A 20720-nucleotide genomic window follows, 5' to 3' on the forward strand; every position below is an offset into this window, starting at 1 on the left:
GCAGACCAAATGAATCGCCCCGTGTATCACGTATCATGAAATCGTCTGTCCATTGAATCATCCAAAAGATAAACATTCGGTCAGTTGAAGATGATCTACTGGATTCGGTATGGGGATGGATGCTATTTCTGGTTGCTCGTACTCATTGCAAAGCTTTTTCAACTATCTCACCGGCCGACCATGTCCCCTCTCCTCGATGTCTCCATCGCTAGCATGGGGCGACGACAGAGACCCAGTTGACAACAGCGGGTGTTTAGGATCCCACATAAATGCACACAGTGTGTGCTCCCCTGATGGATGGATGTTGACCAGTTCAACCTTGCGGGCTCGTCGATCCAACGGCTCAGAGCAAAGCAAACGACGTGCCCCACTGCCCGTGCGGCTTTGACGCCAACTCCACCAGGGGGGGCACTACGACTTTCTACGAGCGAGCGTCGTCCTCGTCCCCTTCCTTCCTCCTGTCATCGCCGCGCGCCGCAGTCGCATCTGCATCTGCATCTCGGCATCCTTCCCGGAACCTTCCCCGACCTTCCGCCGCGCGCCGGAGCTCTCCTCCTCCTCGCGGTGCTTGATTTGCTTGGACCCCAAGCTCAAACCATTCCCCCATTCCATTTGTATAGCCCAGCTCATCTCCCATCCATGCCCCCAACCACAAAACATCACTAGTCACTGTTGCTAGCGCGCCTCCGTCCGTATACGCCAAACGCCTGGGCCTGGGCCATGGCCGCCACACCGGACGAGTTCCTGCGGGCGGGGGACGCGGAGCCCTTCTCCCCGTCGCTCTTCCTCGACCTGCCGCCAACGCCGTCGCCCCCGCGCGCCCCCGCCTCCGACGACCTCGACTTCATCTCGCGCATGCTCATGGAGGAGGACATCGACGACAGGTTCTTCTACCAGTACCCCGACCACCCCGCCATCCTCTCCGCGCAGCACCGCTTCGCCCAGATCATCTCCGACTCCAACACCAACCCATCCACCGACGACTCCGCCGTCGCCAGCTCCACCTTCTCCTCCGACTCTGCTACCGCCAGATCGGCCTCCTCCTGCTCCGACTCTGCCACAAACACCGCCAAATCGACCTCCTCCTCCCACTCCGCCACCACCAACACCGCCAACTCCACCTCCTGTTCCCCCTCACCCGGCGGCTTCGGCCCCGCCAATCCCACCTGGCCTTACGAGCGAATCGATCTCTCCCAGCCCCTCCACTCCCCGCCATACATCGGCCTGGGCTTCCCCGTCGACGGTGCCAACAACCTCCTCTTTTCCGGCGTCAGCACGCCCACCTCGGGATATTTCGGGCACACTCCGGCGCTCTCCAGGGGCAACAGCAACCATTTCGTCGCCCCCGCTGGCCAGAACGGCCGCAGCACGGGCATTCAGAGCTTTGCGACATTCTCGAATAGTAGCGCCACCAAGGACGCCAAGACCTTGTCGAACAATGCCACGGCGAAGGCGGCCAAGCCGGCTACTCAGGCCGCTTGCCGAGGTGGCCCAGGCACCCCGGCCTCGGCCTTCTTCTTCAATGGCCAGACCGACGGTGACATGGACATGCTCAACATGGCGTTTCGCAAGGGCATGGAGGAGGCCAACAAGTTCTTGCCCACCAACAACACCCTCGACGCCATTTCCAACAGGCCGGCACTGCGCGACTTGACCTGTGACCAGTTGAAGAAGGAGGAGGCGGATAGACTCAGAATGTTGATGTTCAGTAATGGCCGGGGGCGCAAGAACAGGCATGGCGTGGAAGACTTGGAGGCGGAGGCTGGCCGGAGAAGCAAGCTGATGATGCCGGAACAGGAGGAATCTGGGGTAGGCGAGATGGTCGAGGAAATAATGCTTCACGGCCACGACATCATCATGAAGGGGATAGAGGATCTGCAAATAGCAATGGGCACCGAGGCCGAGAAGAACCACAGGAAGGGCACCGGCAAGGCAGCGCGGGGGAGGCGGGGTGCAACCGAGGTCGACCTCCGCACCATGCTCATCCACTGTGCGCAGGCGGTGGCCACGGGCGACCACCGGGGATCGAACGAGCTACTCAGGCAGATTAAGCAACACTCGTCGCCTAAGGGGGATGCCACACAGAGGCTGGCGTATTGTTTCGCCGAGGGACTGGAAGCACGCCTTGCAGGCACGGGCAGCCATGTGTATCGGTCGCTCGTGGCCAAGAGCACCTCGGTCGGAGAGTTCCTCAGGGCCTACAAGCTCTACATGGCAGCCAGCAGTTTCAGGAAGGTGAATTTTATTTTTGTTGGCAAGATCATCATGGATGCCATGGTCGGGAAGAGCCGCTTGCACATCGTGGATTACAATGTGGAATATGGATTCCAGTGGCCAGATTTGCTACAGATGCTAGCGGAAAGGGAAGGCGGGCCGCCAGAGGTGAGGATCACTGGCATTGACGTCCCTCAGCCTGGGTTCCGCCCAGCCTTCCAGATCGAGGAGACAGGCCGTCGGCTCAGCAAATGTGCCCAAGAGTTTGGCGTGCCATTCAGGTACCATGGTATACCCGCAAAGTTGGAGACAGTCCATGCGGAGGACCTAAATATCGACCCAAATGAGGTGCTCATCGTCACCAGCCAGTGTGGTTTCAGCAACTTGATGGACGAAAGTGTTATCATGGACAGGCAGGACATCCCGAGCCCCAGAGACATGGTCCTTACCAACATTCGCAACATGCGGCCTGATGTGTTCATTGACTGCGTTGTGAATGGAACCTATAGCGCGCCTTTCTTCGTGACACGATTCCGGGAGGCACTCTTCACCTATTCGGCGCAATTCGACATGCTGGATGCGACCATCCCCCGTGACAATGACGACCGGCTGCTCATCGAGCGGGATATCTTCGGGCCATGTGCCCTGAATGTCATTGCCTGCGAGGGTGCAGATCGGGTGGATCGGCCTGAGACTTATAAGCAATGGCAGGTGCGGGGCCACCGGGCTGGGCTGAGGCAGGTGCCATTGAGCTCGGCTGTTGTTAAGCTTGTGAAGGATAAGGTTAAGAGCCTCTACCACAAGGACTTTCTCATCGACGTGGATAACCGTTGGTTGCTGCAGGGGTGGAAAGGGCGGGTACTCTATGCCATGTCGACATGGGTAGCTGGTGACCATGATATCTCCAAATTTTAGATGCTTTTCTTCACTTCATTTCAGAGTGCAGATAAAGAAGGTAATGGTGTTTAACCCACGCCCATGCTATTACGAAACCAACAGAAATCTTGCCCCGGCAGATTTGGTTCATTACAGGATGGCTTGGACAGAGGGCGAAACTTTTATGGTAGAAATAAGTAGGGACGCAGAGTAGTGTCTTGTAATGTTTAGATGCTTAGAGATGCACAGGATTTAGGTGTAGTTGCGGACATGCTGCGTAGCTGCGATAATGCACAACGAAATGAGAACCCTGATCTTCCTTTCCTAGTGTATGGCTGTATGCTCTGTCTCTTGTAGCTGACAAGCAATTTAACAGATCACAGCACTTGATTTTATGCTTTGTGTCTTATGAACTTCAGTTTCTGTTGTATCATCAAATTTCTTTGTGGAAGGTAAAACAGATGCTTGATTGAGCAATAAAGTTGCATTGGTTGCTCACATTGTTTGATCCGTGCATCTTTTCCATATGCGATTTGTGTGTATGCATGATTGAAGATGTTTCCCACAGGTTTCTGTTTGTGGTAGATAATTTTCTTCAGCGTCACCATTTGTATGTTTAAAGCTAAAATGTGTTAAAGAAGATGGGGGGCAGCCGTGGAGAACCCTGGTTTCCCAAAGTTTTGATTTGTTAAAGATGTGTGCCTTATGTCTTCACTTTCTGTTTGTACTATCATCAAATTGTTGGAGAAGCTTTCCTTGTGCCTGGGAAGGGTAAACATATGTTGATTGAGCAATAAAGTTGCAATGGTTACTCAGTGTTCTGTGTGTGCATTTCTTGTGTGTGTGTGTGTGTGTCTGATTTGTGTGCATGCATGATTGAGGATGTTCCTCTCAGGTTTCAGTTTTTTTAGGAAGACAGCAGGTTTTCCTATTGCATATTTTTACTAATTTTATTTAATAAAAAGAGTGAGCTGTACGTAGAGGAAGCAGAAGAAAGCTTAATTTTCCTCTTAGCTCTGTGATAAATAAGCAAGCCACTCCATTTCCAGTTTGAATGTCCTTGTACAAGGTAGGATTTGGTTGGAGGCCTTGGAAGATGAAGTTATTCTTCCCTGTTTTCCGAACAGCCCATGCAGCTAGAATTAGTATGATTTCCATGAAGAAGGGCCACTTCAGCTTCTACTTTAAAACTGACAGCAGGTTCCTCTCAGGTTTCACTTTTTCTCTAGCTAGAATTACTACGGTTTTCAACCATTTATGTATGTTTTTTTATTACAGCTAAAAGGGGTCAGAAGATGCTCCTACTAATACGTCATATGAAGTTGACACCGATGATGTCTTGTGAAGAAATCCGTGATCATACAACTTCATCCAAGTTGGCAATGATACACAAATACAGTTATCGACGATGACAGCTGACAAGAAGTCCATGGGTTAAACGAAAAGCTGAGAAGTCCATGGGTTAAAGTCCGTTAACTATATTGTTGGTTAATCGTTGGTCAATTTCTAGTTCCCGAAAGCAAGCTCTCAGTCTCCGGGGTAATTAAACTTAAACTTATGGTGATATGGTCAGAGGTTAGATAGATGCTCATTGCTTTGTGTCGGTTATTTATGTGCTTTGCAGGTTTGAGTTGCCACTTATTTTAAGTCAGATGCGCGTAGCGGTGGAAACACACCGGACTAAGCATGGATAGCTTTGTTACGAGGCTAACCCACGATCGGTTGGAGTAGGTAGAGCAGTTTGGTCCATCTCTCGCCATGACTTTTGAAGCATCATCACGTTAAGTAGTGATTGATTTAAGCGCTATTATATTTCTTTACAGAGGGAGTACTCCGCAGGGTTCCTGATTCAGAATCAGAGGTATGCAACCAAGTCAAAATTGTAGTACTACGAAGAGACCAGGGTTCAGTTATGTGTTTCAGATAAGAATATAAGATAAACTAGGAGTTTCCCTCAAAAAGGAAAAGGACAAAAGAGTTATTCAGAGTTCGATGTGTGCATTTTTTTGCCTCTGATTTGTGTGCATGCATGATTTAGGATGTTGCTCTCAGGTTTCTGTTTTCATTATCTTTTTGAGGAAGACAGTAGGTTTCTCTATTGCATATTTTTATTAGTTCCAAAATAAAGAAAGTTGTATTTACACAGAGAGAGAAAGCAGAAGAAGAAAGCTAATACTGCATGGCTGCCAGCCTCCTAGGCCGGTTTGCAGTACAAGAGATCAAATGAATGGCTCCACTTATCTCTGTGAATAAGCAAGCCACTCCATTTCCACTTTGAATCTCCTTGTACATGGGTAGAGATTTGGTTGGAGGCCTTCCAAGATGAAGTCATTCCTTGTTTTCCAAAAATGGACATGTAGCTAGAATTATTTTTTTAACCCTCAAAAAGATAAAAGCTAGAATTATGATTTCCATGGTTTCTGCTTTAAAACTGATAGTAGGCTCCTCTCATGTTTCAGTTTCTGTGAGATAACCTTCTTGTAGCTATAGGTTAGTTTACAGCTAGAATTGTGATTTTCAACCATTTGTTATATATTTACAGCTAAAAGAGGTGAGAAGATGCTCCTACATCATATGAAGCTGACACAGATGATGACTTGTGAAGAAATCCGTGATGATATAATCTTTTATCCAAGTTCACAGCGATAAATAAACAGTTGCTGACGATGCCGGCTGAGAAGAAGTCGACGTGTTAAAAAAGAAACCGAGAAGAGGTCCAAAGATTAGAATCTGGTACTCCTGTTGGAAATATGCCCTAGAGGCAATAATAAAAGCATTATTATTATATTTTCTTGTTCATGATAATTGTCTTTATTCATGCTATAATTGTGTTATCCGGAAATCGTAATACATGTGTGAATAATAGACACCAACATGTCCCTAGTAAGCCTCTAGTTGACTAGCTCGTTGATCACCAGATAGTCATGGTTTCCTGACTATGGACATTGGATGTCATTGATAACGAGATCACATCATTAGGAGAATGATGTGATGGACAAGACCCAATCCTAAACATAGCACAAGATCGTATAGTTCGTTTGCTAGAGTTTTACAATGTCAAGTATCTTTTCCATAGACCATGAGATCGTGTAACTCCCGGATACCGTAGGAGTGCTTTGGGTGTGCCAAACGTCACAACGTAACTGGGTGACTATAAAGGTATACTACGGGTATCTCCGAAAGTGTCTGTTGGGTTGACACGTATCAAGACTGGGATTTGTCACTCCATATGACGGAGAGGTATCACTGGGCCCACTCGGTAATGCATCATCATAATGAGCTCAAAGTGACCAAGTGTCTGGTCACGGGATCATGCATTACGGTACGAGTAAAGTGACTTGCCGGTAACAAGATTGAACGAGGTATTGGGATACCGACGATCGAATCTCGGGCAAGTAACATACCGATTGACAAAGGGAATTGTATACGGGGTTGCTTGAATCCTCGACATCGTGGTTCATCCGATGAGATCATCGAGGAGCATGTGGGAGCCTACATGGGTATCCAGATCCCGCTGTTGGTTATTGACCGGAGAGCGATCTCGGTCATGTCTACATGTCTCCCGAACCCGTAGGGTCTACACACTTAAGGTTCGGTGACGCTAGGGTTGTAGGGATATGTATATGTAGTAACCCGAATGTTGTTCGGAGTCCCGGATGAGATCCCGGACGTCACGAGGAGTTCCGAAATGGTCCGGAGGTAAAGATTTATATATGGGAAGTCCTGTTTCGGCCATCGGGACAAGTTTCGGGGTCATCGGTATTGTACCGGGACCACCGGAAGGGTCCCGGGGGTCCATCGGGTGGGGCTACCTGTCCCGGGGGGCCACATGGGCTGTAGGGGGTGCGCCTTGGCCTACATGGGCCAAGGGCACCAGCCCCAAGAGGCCCATGCACCTAGGGTTTCAAGGAGGAAGAGTCCTAGGAGGGGAAGGCACCTCCTAGGTGCCTTGGGGAGGAGGGATTCCTCCCCTTGGCCGCACCACCCTAGGAGATTAGATCTCCTAGGGCCGGCGCCCCCTCCTTGGCCCTCCTATATATAGTGGGGAGATGGAGGACTTCTTACCAAGATCTTTGGTGCCTCCCTCTCCCTCTCCAACACCTCCTCCTCCTCCATAGTGCTTGGCGAAGCCCTGCCGGAGTACTGCAGCTCCATCACCACCACGCCGTCGTGCTGCTGCTGGAGCCATCTTCCTCAACCTCTCATTTTCCCTTGCTGGATCAAGAAGAAGGAGACGTCGCTGCTCCGTACGTGTGTTGAACGCGGAGGTGCCGTCCGTTCGGCGCTAGGTCTTCGGTGATTTGGATCACGTCGTGTACGACTTCCTCATCCCCGTTCTTTGAACGCTTCCGCTCGCGATCTACAAGGTACGTAGATGCATCCAATCACTCGTTGCTAGATGAACTCATAGATGGATCTTGGTGAAACCATAGGAGAATTTTTGTTTTCTGCAACGTTCCCCAACAGTGGCATCATGAACTAGGTCTATGTGTAGTTCTCTTGCACGAGTAGAACACAATTTGTTGTGGGTGTTGATGTTGTCAACTTTCTTGCCGCTACTAGTCTTATCTTGCTTCAACGGTATTGTGGGATGAAGCGGCCCGGACCAACCTTACACGTACGCTTACGTGAGACCAGTTCCACCGACTAACATGCACAAGTTGCATAAGGTGGCTGGCGGGTGTCTGTCTCTCCTACTTTAGTTGGAGCGGATTCGATGAAAAGGGTCCTTATGAAGGGTATATAGAAGTTGACAAATCACGTTGTGGCTTTCACGTAGGTAAGAAAACGTTCTTGCTAGAACCCTACTTCAGCCACGTAAAACTTGCAACAACAATTAGAGGACGTCTAACTTGTTTTTGCAGCAAGTGCTTTGTGATATGATATGGCCAAAGTTGTGATGAATGATGAATGATCTATATGTGATGTATGAGATATTCATGCTATTGTAATAGAAATCACGACTTGCATGTCGATGAGTATGACAACCGGCAGGAGCCATAGGAGTTGTCTATATTTTTGTATGACCTGCGTGTCATTGAGAAACGCCATGTAAATTACTTTACTTTATTGCTAAACGCGTTAGCCATAGTAGTAGAAGTAATAGTTGGCGAGCAACTTCATGGAGACACGATGATGGAGATCATGATGATAAAGATCATGGTGTCAAGCCGGTGACAGGATGATCATGGAGCCCCAAGATGGAGATCAAAGGAGCTATGTGATATTGGCCATATCATGTCACTATTATTATTTGATTGCATGTGATGTTAATCATGTTTTGTACATCTTGTTTACTTAGAACGACGGTAGTAAATAAGATGATCCCTCATAATAATTTCAAGAAAGTGTTTCCCTAACTGTGCACCGTTGCGACAGTTCGTTGTTTCAAAGCACCACGTGATGATCAGGTGTTTGATTCAGACATTCACATACAACGGGTGTAAGACAGATTTACACATGCAAACACTTAGGTTGACTTGACGAGCCTAGCATGTACAGACATGGCCTCGAAACACAGAAGACCGAAAGGTCGAGCATGAGTCGTATAGAAGATACGATCAACATGAAGATGTTCACCGATGTTAACTAGACCGTCTCACGTGATGATCGGACACGGCCTAGTCAACTCGGATCATGTTATACTTAGATGACTGGAGGGATGTCTATCTAAGTGGGAGTTCATTGAACAATTTGCTTAGATGAACTTTATTATCATGAACTTAGTCTAAAATCTTTACAATATGTCTTGTAGATCAAATGGCCAATGTAGTCCTCAACTTCAACGCGTTCCTAGAGAAAACCAAGCTGAAAGACGATGGCAGCAACTATACGGACTGGGTCCAGAACCTGAGGATCATCCTCATAGCTGCCAAGAAAGAATATGTCCTACAAGCACCGCTAGGTGACCCACCCGTTCCACAGAACCAAGACGTTATGAACGCTTGGCAGACACGTGCTGATGACTACTCCCTCGTTCAGTGCGGCATGCTTTACAGCTTAGAGCCGGGACTCCAAAAGCGTTTTGAGAGACATGGAGCATATGAGATGTTCGAAGAGCTGAAAATGGTTTTTCAAGCTCATGCCCGGGTCGAGAGATATGAAGTCTCCGACAAATTCTTCAGCTGTAAGATGGAGGAAAATAGTTCTGCCAGTGAGCACATACTCACTATGTCTGGGTTACATAACCGCTTGACTCAGCTGGGAGTTAATCTCCCAGATGATGCGGTCATTGACAGAATCCTCCAGTCACTTCCACCAAGCTACAAGAGCTTTGTGATGAACTTCAATATGCAGGGGATGGAAAAGACCATTCCTGAGTTATTTTCAATGCTGAAATCAGCAGAGGTAGAAGTCAAGAAGGAACATCAAGTGTTGATGGTGAATAAAACCGCTAAGTTCAAGAAGGGCAAGGGTAAAAAGAACTTCAAGAAGGATGGCAAGGTAGTTGCCACGCCCGGCAAGCAAGCTACCGGGAAGAAGCCAAAGAATGGACCCAAGCCCGAGACTGAGTGCTTTTATTGCAAGGGAAGTGGTCACTGAAAGCGGAACTGCCCCAAATACTTAGCGGACAAGAAGGCCGGCAAAACAAAAGGTATATGTGATATACATGTAATTGATGTGTACCTTACCAGTATCCGTAGTAGCTCCTGGGTACTTGATACCGGTGCAGTTGCTCACATTTGTAACTCAAAGCAGGGGCTGCGGAATAAGCGGAGATTGGCAAAGGACGAGGTGACGTTGCGTGTCGGGAATGGTTCCAAGGTCAATGTGATCGCCGTCGGCACGCTACCTCTACATTTACCTTCGGGATTAGTATTAAACCTTAATAATTGTTATTTAGTGCCAGCTTTGAGCATGAACATTGTATCGGGATCTCGTTTAATTCGAGATGGCTACTCATTTAAATCTGAGAATAATGGTTGTTCTATTTATATGAGAGATATGTTTTATGGTCATGCTCCGATGGTGAATGGTTTATTCTTAATGAATCTCGAGCGTAATGCTACACATGTTTATAGTGTGAGTGCCAAAAGATGTAAGGTTGATAATGATAGTCCCACATACTTGTGGCACTGCCGCCTTGGTCACATAGGTGTCAAACGCATGAAGAAGCTCCATGCAGATGGACTTTTAGAGTCTCTTGATTATGAATCATTTGACACGTGCGAACCATGCCTCATGGGTAAAATGACCAAGACTCCGTTCTCAGGAACAATGGAGCGAGCAACCAACTTATTGGAAATCATACATACTGATGTGTGCGGTCCAATGAGTGTTGAGGCTCGCAGTGGCTATCGTTATGTTCTCACCCTCACTGATGATTTGAGTAGATATGGGTATGTCTACTTAATGAAACACAAGTCTGAAACCTTTGAAAAGTTCAAAGAATTTCAGAGTGAGGTTGAGAATCAACGTGACAGGAAAATCAAGTTTTTGCGATCAGATCGTGGAGGAGAATACTTGAGTCACGAATTTGGCACACACTTAAGGAAATATGGAATAGTTTCACAACTCACGCCGCCTGGAACACCTCAGCGTAATGGTGTGTCCGAACGTCGTAATCACACTCTATTAGATATGGTGCGATCTATGATGTCTCTTACCGATTAACCGCTTTCTTTTTGGGGCTATGCTTTAGAGACTGCCGCATTCACTTTAAATAGGGCTCCGTCGAAATCCGTTGAGACGACACCGTATGAATTATGGTTTGGGAAGAAACCTAAGCTGTCGTTTCTAAAAGTTTGGGGATGCGATGCTTATGTCAAGAAACTTCAACCTGAAAAGCTCGAACCCAAGTCGGAGAAATGCGTCTTCATAGGATACCCTAAAGAAACTATTGGGTATACCTTCTACCTCAGATCCGAAGGCAAGATCTTTGTTGCCAAGAATGGATCCTTTCTAGAGAAGGAGTTTCTCTCGAAAGAAGTAAGTGGGAGGAAAGTAGAACTTGATGAAGTATTACCTCTTGAACCGGAAAATGGCGCAACTCAAGAAAATATTCCTGAGGTGCCTGCACCGACTAGAGAGGAAGTTAATGATGATGATCAAGATACTTTTGATCAAGCTCCTACTGAAATTTGAAGGTCCACAAGGACACGTTCCGCACCAGAATGGTACGGCAACCCTGTCTTGGAAATCATGTTGTTAGACAACGGTGAACCTTCGAACTATGAAGAAGCGATGGCGGACCCGGATTCTGACAAATGGCTAGAAGCCATGAAATCCGAGATAGGATCCATGTATGAAAACGAAGTATGGACTTTGACTGACTTGCCCGTTGAGCGGCGAGCCATAGAAAATAAATGGATCTTTAAGAAGAAGACAGACGCGGATGGTAATGTGACCATCTATAAAGCTCGCCTTGTCGCTAAGGGTTATCGACAAGTTCAAGGGGTTGACTATGATGAGACTTTCTCACCGGTAGCGAAGCTGAAGTCCGTCCGAATCATGTTAGCAATTGCCGCATTTTATGATTATGAAATATGGCAGATGGACGTCAAAACGGCATTCCTTAATGGTTTCCTTAAGGAAGAATTGTATATGATGCAGCCGGAAGGTTTTGTCGATCCTAAGAATGCTGAAAGGTGTGCAAGCTCCAACGCTCGATTTATGGGCTGGTGCAAGCATCTCGGAGTTGGAACATTCGCTTTGATGAGATGATCAAAGCGTTTGGGTTTACACAGACTTATGGAGAAGCCTGTGTTTACAAAAAAGTGAGTGGGAGCTCTGTAGCATTTCTCATATTATATGTAGATGACATACTTTTGATGGGAAATGATATATAACTCTTGGACAACATTAAGGCCTACTTGAATAAGAGTTTTTCAATGAAGGACCTTGGAGAAGCTGCATATATATTAGGCATCAAGATCTATAGAGATAGATCAAGACGCCTCATAGGTCTTTCACAAAGCACATACCTTGATAAGATATTGAAGAAGTTCAATATGGATCAGTCTAAGAAGGGGTTCTTGCCTGTGTTGCAAGGTGTGAAATTGAGCTCAGCTCAATGTCCGACCACGGCAGAAGATATAGAAGAGATGAGTGTCATCCCCTATGCCTCAGCCATAGGTTCTATTATGTATGCCATGCTATGTACCAGACCTGATGTAAACCTTGCCGTAAGTTTGGTAGGAAGGTACCAAAGTAATCCCGGCAAGGAACACTGGACTGCGGTCAAGAATATCCTGAAGTACCTGAAAAGGACTAAGGAAATGTTTCTCGTTTATGGAGGTGACGAAGAGCTCGTCGTAAAGGGTTACGTCGACGCTAGCTTCGACACAGATCTGGATGACCCTAAGTCACAAACTGGATACGTGTATATTTTGAATGGTGGGGCAGTAAGCTGGTGCAGTTGCAAGCAGAGCGTCGTGGCGGGATCTACATGTGAAGCGGAGTACATGGCAGCCTCGGAGGCAGCACATGAAGCAATTTGGGTGAAGGAGTTCATCACCGACCTAGGAGTCATACCCAATGCGTCGGGGCCGATCAAGCTCTTCTGTGACAACACTGGAGCTATTGCTCTTGCCAAGGAGCCCAGGTTTCACAAGAAGACAAGGCACATCAAGCGTCGTTTCAACTCCATTCGTGAAAATGTTCAAGATGGAGACATAGAGATTTGTAAAGTACATACGGACCTGAATGTAGCAGATCCGTTGACTAAACCTCCCCCTAGAGCAAAACATGATCAACACCAAAATTCCATGGGTGTTCGATTCATCACAATGTAACTAGATTATTGACTCTAGTGCAAGTGGGAGACTGTTGGAAATATGCCCTAGAGGCAATAATAAAAGCATTATTATTATATTTCCTTGTTCATGATAATTGTCTTTATTCATGCTATAATTGTGTTATCCGGAAATCGTAATACATGTGTGAATAATAGACACCAACATGTCCCTAGTAAGCCTCTAGTTGACTAGCTCGTTGATCAACAGATAGTCATGGTTTCCTGACTATGGACATTGGATGTCATTGATAACAAGATCACATCATTAGGAGAATGATGTGATGGACAAGACCCAATCCTAAACATAGCACAAGATCGTATAGTTCGTTTGCTAGAGTTTTACAATGTCAAGTATCTTTTCCATAGACCATGAGATCGTGTAACTCCCGGATACCGTAGGAGTGCTTTGGGTGTGCCAAACGTCACAACGTAACTGGGTGACTATAAAGGTATACTACGGGTATCTCCGAAAGTGTCTGTTGGGTTGACACGGATCAAGACTGGGATTTGTCACTCCATATGACGGAGAGGTATCACTGGGCCCACTCGGTAATGCATCATCATAATGAGCTCAAAGTGACCAAGTGTCTGGTCACGGGATCATGCATTACGGTACGAGTAAAGTGACTTGCCGGTAACGAGATTGAACGAGGTATTGGGATACCGACGATCGAATCTCGGGCAAGTAACATACCGATTGACAAAGGGAATTGTATACGGGGTTGCTTGAATCCTCGACATCGTGGTTCATCTGATGAGATCATCGAGGAGCATGTGGAAGCCTACATGGGTATCCAGATCCTGCTGTTGGTTATTGACTGGAGAGCGATCTCGGTCATGTCTACATGTCTCCCGAACCCGTAGGGTCTACACACTTAAGGTTCGGTGACGCTAGGGTTGCAGGGATATGTATATGCAGTAACCCGAATGTTGTTCGGAGTCCTGGATGAGATCCCGGACGTCACGAGGAGTTCCGGAATGGTCCGAAGGTAAAGATTTATATATGGGAAGTCCTGTTTCGGTCATCGGGACAAGTTTCGGAGTCATCGATATTGTACCGGGACCACCGGAAGGGTCCCGGGGGTCTACCGGGTGGGGCCACCTGTCCCGAGGGGCCACATGGGCTGTAGGGGGTGCGCCTTAGCCTACATGGGCCAAGGGCACCAGCCCCAAGAGGCCCATGCGCCTAGGGTTTCGAGGAGGAAGAGTCCTAGGAGGGGAAGGCACCTCCTAGGTGCCTTGGGGAGGAGGGATTCCTCCCCTTGGCCGCACCACCCTAGGAGATTAGATCTCCTAGGGCCGGCGCCCCCCCTTGGCCCTCCTATATATAGTGGGGAGATGGAGGACTTATTACCAAGATCTTTGGTGCCTCCCTCTCCCTCTCCAACACCTCCTCCTCCTCCATAGTGCTTGGCGAAGCCCTGCCGGAGTACTGCAGCTCCATCACCATCACGCCGTCGTGCTGCTGCTGGAGCCATCTTCCTCAACCTCTCCTTTCCCCTTGCTGGATCAAGAAGAAGGAGACGTCGCTGCTCCGTACGTGTGTTGAACGCGGAGGTGCCGTCCGTTCGGCGCTAGGTCTTCGGTGATTTGGATCACGTCGTGTATGACTTCCTCATCCCCGTTCTTTGAACGCTTCCGCTCGCGATCTACAAGGTATGTAGATGCATCCAATCATTCGTTGCTAGATGAACTCATAGATGGATTTTGGTGAAACCGTAGGAAATTTTTTGTTTTCTGCAACGTTCCCCAACAACTCCCTCTGTAAACTTATATAAGAGCGTTTAGATCACTACTTTAGTATTCTAAACGCTTTTATATTAATTTACGGAGGGAGTATATGTTAGTTATTCGTTGATCAATTTGTGAACGCATCAGAGGTTAGATAGCAGTGTAGGGAGTAATTAAACTTGTGGTCAGAGGTTAGATAGATGCTCATTGCTCGTGTTGGTCAATCTGTGCTTTTGCAGGCTTGAGTTGCCACTTATTTTAAGTCCATGCGCGTAGAGGGGGAAACACGCCGCACTAAGCATCTCTCGGTAACTAACTTTGTTCCAAAGCTAACTATCCGATGTCCTCTAATAAGTAGGTAAGAGCAGTTTAGTCCATCTCCATCCATCTCTGGCTATGACTTTTGAAGCATCATGTTTACATGTACGGAAGCATATGCAACCGAGTCAAAATTGTAGTGCTACCTCCCAACAGAATTGTTGTTGGGAGTATGCATTTGAGGCTGGATGCAAAGATAGATATGATCCCGGGGAACGCGGGGACGGTCAATGCCCATCACATACGTACTCTGCTTTGCTTGCTAGGGTTGGGTTGGTGCACCTGCACTGCACTGCACGGGCCAGCTTCATTCATTTTGCTGTCCTCCATTTCTCATCTCACCGGCTCCTTCCTGGAACCTTCGCTCCTCCATGGTCATGCTTCCATTCCATCCCATCCTTTTAAAGAAGAAGAAAAGCAGCGGGGTAATGTTCAACGCAGCATTAGATAGCTACTCTACTCTACTCCAGTGTCAAGTACTTACCAGCCAGAAGCGCAATGGCCGCCACGCCGGAGGAGTTCCTGGGGCAGCAGGGTTTCCTTGCGCGCCTCGAGCCGCCGTCCCCGTCCCTCTTCCTCGACCTGCCGCCCACGCCCCGCGACGACGACGGCCACTCCTCCTTCGACGACATGGTGCTCCCCTACATCTCGCGCCTGCTCATGGAGGAGGGCACGGAGGACCACCTCTTCTACCTCTACCCCAACCACCCCGCCGTCCTGCGCGCGCAGCAGCCCTTCGCGCAGATCCTCGTCGACCTCGCCGACAGCGCCAGCGCCAGCGGCTCCACCTCCTCGCCCTCCTCCTCTTCCGACGCAACTGCCTCCACCACCCCCAGCACCGCAACTGCTTCGGCATCGGCATCGGCATCGCCCGACGACGCACCAGTCCAGATCTCACGGCCGCCCTACACCGACGTCAACGGCCATGCCTCCGCCTCCCCGGACAATCACAGCCCAGGGCTCCTCAACGGCGACGAGATGGCCAAAAGGCCGAGCTCTGACTTGTTCAATCACTTGTTGCCCCGCGACGAGGACATGCTCAACCTGGCCTTCCTCAAAGGCATGGAGGAGGCTAGCAAGTTCTTGCCGCCCGACATCACCCTGTCCATCAACGAGGGGACAGTGGTGGGAGGCGGGAATGCTGTCAGCCTCAACAACAAGAAGAGGGCCGCACTGGCACTGGAGCCGGATGTGGGCAGGCCCAGCAAATTGATGATGCCGGAGCAGGAGGAACGCAAGATGTTTGACGAAATGATGTTCCAGGAACACGAGATATGCATGAAGGGGACTCAGAACCTGACCGCCGCAGTGGACGGCGAGCCCGGGAAGAACAGCCGGAAGAACGGCCGGTCGAGAAAGGCCGTGGATGACAGTGAGATGGTGGACCTGCACACGCTGCTGCTCAACTGCGCTCAGGCGCTGTCCACGGACAACCGCCAGAGCGCCATTGAGCTGCTGAAGCGAATCAGGCAGCATTCGTCCCCGAAGGGGGATGCAGGGCAAAGGCTGGCGCATTATTTCGCCAATGGGCTGGAGGCACGGCTGGCGGGTAGGGGGAGCGAGCTTTACCAGTCACTCCTACTAAGCCGCATCTCGGTAGCCGACTTCCTCAAGGCCAACCAGCTTTACACGGCGGCTTGCTGCTGCAAGAAGGTGGCGTACATCTTCGCCGACAAGACCATCTGCAATGCTGTGGCAGGTAAGAGACGGTTGCACATTGTGGACTATGGTCTGAATCAAGGGCTCCAGTGGCCGGGTTTGCTACGCATGCTCGCGGCTAGAGAAGGCGGGCCGCCGGAGGTGAGGATCACCGGCATTGACCTCCCTCAACCTGGGTTCCACGGAGCCTACCACATCGAGGAGACGGGGCGCAGGCTCAGCAACTTCGCCCGCGTGTTCGGCGTGCCGTTTAAGTTCCGTGGTATCCCAGCAAAGCGGGAGACTGTCCGGCCGGAGGACCTGAACATCGACCGGGACGAGGTGCTTGTGGTGATCAGTCTTTGTCACTTCAGGCACCTGATGGACGAAAGCCTCGGCTTTGATGGTCCAAGCCCTAGGGATCAGGTCCTCAACAACATCAGGAAGATGCGTCCAGATGTGTTCATCCATGGCATCATGAATGGCTCATACGGTGCTACATCCTTTCTGACACGGTTCCGCGAGGCACTGTTCCATTACTCGGCCCAGTTCGACCTGCTGGACACAACCGCCCCCCGGGACAACGAAGGGCGTCTGCTGCTCGAGCGCGACATCTTCGGCCGGTCTTGCCTGAATGTCCTAGCATGTGAAGGTGCGGACCGGGTGGAGCGCCCTGAGACGTACAAGCAGTGGCAGCTCCGGAACCACCGGGCTGGGCTGAGGCAGCTGCCGTTGAATCCAGAGGTTGTTAAGCTTGTGCTGGACAAGGTCAAGGACAACTACCACAGGAACTTTGTTGTTGATGCGGATCAGCGGTGGTTGCTACACAGGTGGAAGGGGCGTGTGCTCTACGCCTGGTCATCATGGATTGCAGCTGATGCCACCTAGCTTGTTTTCTCAATCTAATGTCTGATTATAGACATAGATAGATAGATATATCCACGCTTATATAGTGCTGGTACATCTCTTGTACGTACCTGACAAGCAATTCCACATATTACATGCGTTAAATTGTTTGTGTTAAGGATGTGTGGCTTCTAAACTTCAGTTGCTGCTGTATCATCAAATTGATAGATAAGCTTTCCTTGCTTGGGAAGAGTAATATTAGATGCTAGTTGAGCAATAAAGTTGCACTGGTGACTTACATCGTTTGGTTCGTGCATCTTTTGCTGCCTGTGTTTTTTTTTTTTTGTGTGTGTGTGGACGATTGAAGATGTTTCCACAAGTTTCAGTTTCTTGCTAGATACTGTCTACGTCATATGAAGCTGACACTGAAGGTGTCCATTGAAGAAATCCAAGATCATATAATTTCATGCCAGTTCAAACACATAAAATAAATAGTTACCGACGGTGATAAGTGGAAAGAATTCCATGAGTTCAAAAAAGAGAGAAAAAACAAAACTGGGAGGAAGTCAAAAAATTCAGATCTGTTATACGTTAGTTAACCGTTAGTCAATTGCTGAATGTATAGCATGAAGTTCAGTTTCGAAAGCCAGCACTGTACAGAGAATTAAAGTTGTGGTCAGAGGTCCGATAGATGCTTATTGCGTGGCTTTAGTTATTTATGTGCTTGCAAGTTGCAAGTTTGATTCGCCACTTATTTAAGCCCATGTTTTGTATATTTCGAAGGGGAAAAGCCTCATATTTTTTTTGTTGAACATGTGTACATGTACATAGTATTAGAGTATAAGACTATTCGTATTGTAATCTATCTCTATTAGTCTAGTCTTGAAGCCCAAACTTTGTAATCTATATAAACAGCCCTTGAGGCCCCAAATCAATACAACAATTATTCTCCAATATCTCAAACTATCATGGTATCCGACGCCTAGGTTTTCCGCACCTGGTATGGCACCGCCACCCGCGCCGCCGCCCCGGCCGACTCGGCCCCTCTTCTCCATGGCCGAGTTCCGCCGCCGGTGCCCCGTCCTCTACCTCCTCCTCTACAACTACCCAAACACCTCCCCCTCCAAACCCAATGTTCTCCCTAGCCGACACCCTTGCCGATGTCTCTCCCTTCATACCGATCTCATTAGACCTCGGCATCCACAACTACTACCATTGGCGCCATCTCTTCATCATCCATCTCGGGCGCTGCGGCCTACGTCACCATATTGATCCCTCCTACCCGCCACAGCCCGCTGATCCTCGCTGGGTGAAAGATGATCTCGCCATCATCTAGTGGATTTACACACGCATCTCCACGGAGCTTTTCAATCTGGTCTCCGACGATGACGCCACCGCCGCCGATCTCTGGGCTTCCCTTCAACAGCTGTTTCAGGACAACTCCGACGCGCGAATCAACGCGCTCAACACTGAGCTACGCACAACCATGCAGGGAGATGTCCCGGTCTCCATCTTCTGCCAGCGAATCAAGGCTATCGGCGATGAACTCTGTGAACTTGGCGATCACGTTGAGGATCGTACTCTCATCAACGCCCTCCTCCAAGGTCTCGGCGATCAATTCGAGAAGCAGCAGTCCTTCATCCCCATGCTCAAGCCATACCCCACCTTCAAGGAGGTCCGCTCGATCCTCCAGCAAGAAGAGAAGAACCAGGCTCGCAAGGCGCAACGGGCGCCGCAGGTGTTTCATGCTGCCGCATCCTCTTCTGCAGCTCCCACACCTGGGCTGCCATGGCAACCGGCCGCCCCTCCAACTCCTGCTGTGGCCGCCACGGCCTCAACACCACCACCAGGCTGGCGCCCGAGCCCCAACTACAAGGGCAAGAATCCAATCTACCGGCCTCCTACATCTCGTCCTGCCGGACCTGCACCAGCCTCGTCATCCACCGCTCCAGCGCCACCAGCTCCGTCGCCATGGCCTCCTCAGCATGATCCTTGGACTGGTCTCGTACAGGCTTGGTCGATGCCATGGTCGGCCCCTTCGCCGTATGGTGCCCCTCCTGCGTACACGAGCACGTGGAGCCTCGGTCTTCGTCCAGCCACCGGCTCTCTGGGACTCCTTGGACCCAGGCTGCCGGCGCACGTCTACACCGCCACTCCTACTCCGCCTCCCAGCACACCAGGACCGCCGTCGCCCTACAACACCATGCCGGCCTCCTACAACATGCAGGCCCCATACGCATACTACCCATCCGCTATCCCCTACGTCAACATGCAAGCTCCTGGCCCCTCTGCTCCTCCCCAACAGCCGGCTTGGGACCAAGCCGCCTTCATCAACGCCATGAACAATTTTGTCCTCAACGACGCAGGTACAGATTGGATTTTCGATTCTGGTGCATCCATGCATATGTCTTCAAATATGAATTTATTGTCAGCTTGTTTTCCTTCTGCTTTTTCCACGATCACCATTGGCGATGGCTCCACCATCCCTGTTTCATGCACCGGTCACTCTTACATCCCTTCCTCTCATGCCAATTTTCTTCTACGCAATATTCTTGTTGTTCCTTCCATCATCAAAAATCTTATTTCTGTTAGACAATTTTGCATTGACAACAAAGTTATCCTGGCCTTTGACCCTCTTGGTTTGTCTGTGAAGGATCTGACAACGGGTGCGGTCCTCGCTCGGTACAATAGCACGGGCGATCTTTATCCTCTTCATGGCACGCCCACATCCACCCCTCGTGCCATGCTCACATCAGTTGATCTATGGCATCGTCGTCTCGGTCACCCCAGCAAAAACACTTTGACGTCTTTACTCCAAGAATTTTGTATCCCTAGTTCTAGCAGTCCTCATAATCCCTCTCTCTTTAATGCATGTCAATGCGGCAAACATGTTAGATTACCTTTTGGAACCTCTACTACCATTAGTACTTTTCCTTTTGAGTTACTTCACTGTGATTTATGAACCTCTCCAGTCCCTAGTGTTTCTGGTTATAAATATTATCTTGTGATCTTGGATGATTATTCTCACTATACTTGGACTTTTCCTCTTCGCGCTAAATCTGAAGTACCTGCAATTTTTCTCAACTTTCGACAATATGTAATCACACACTTTGGCTTGCCAATTCGATTTATTCAATGTGATAACGGTCGTGAATTTGATAACACCCAAAACCGCACCTTCTTTCTCTCTCAAGGCATTCTTCTTCGTTTTTCATGCCCTTATACATCTTCTCAAAATGGTAAAGCTGAACGCTGTCTTCGCTCTATTAATGATGTTCTTCGCACCTTGCTTTTACAAGCTTCTCTTCCTTCCCGTTTTTGGGTTGAAGCCCTTCGCACCGCCACACTACTTCTTAATATT

General features: G+C 49.0%; 2 protein-coding genes across 2 annotated transcripts; both read left to right on the plus strand.

Annotated features, from left to right (window-relative positions):
• Nucleotides 1-332: 332 nt before the first annotated feature.
• On the plus strand, nucleotides 333-3590 carry LOC119286091 (scarecrow-like protein 34). Its single transcript, XM_037565427.1, has one exon. The coding sequence runs from the start codon at nucleotides 721-723 to the stop codon at nucleotides 3127-3129; it is 2409 nt and encodes an 802-aa protein (XP_037421324.1). The 5' UTR covers nucleotides 333-720; the 3' UTR covers nucleotides 3130-3590.
• An 11484-nt stretch (nucleotides 3591-15074) lies between these two features.
• Nucleotides 15075-17524, plus strand: LOC119286092 (scarecrow-like protein 14). Its single transcript, XM_037565428.1, has one exon. It carries the CDS (start codon nucleotides 15374-15376, stop codon nucleotides 17399-17401), a length of 2028 nt encoding a protein of 675 aa, XP_037421325.1. The 5' UTR covers nucleotides 15075-15373; the 3' UTR covers nucleotides 17402-17524.
• The last annotated feature ends 3196 nt before the right edge of the window (nucleotides 17525-20720 follow it).

This window comes from Triticum dicoccoides, chromosome 4A (assembly GCF_002162155.2).
Source record: "Triticum dicoccoides isolate Atlit2015 ecotype Zavitan chromosome 4A, WEW_v2.0, whole genome shotgun sequence".
Classification (NCBI taxonomy): Eukaryota; Viridiplantae; Streptophyta; class Magnoliopsida; order Poales; family Poaceae; genus Triticum; species Triticum dicoccoides.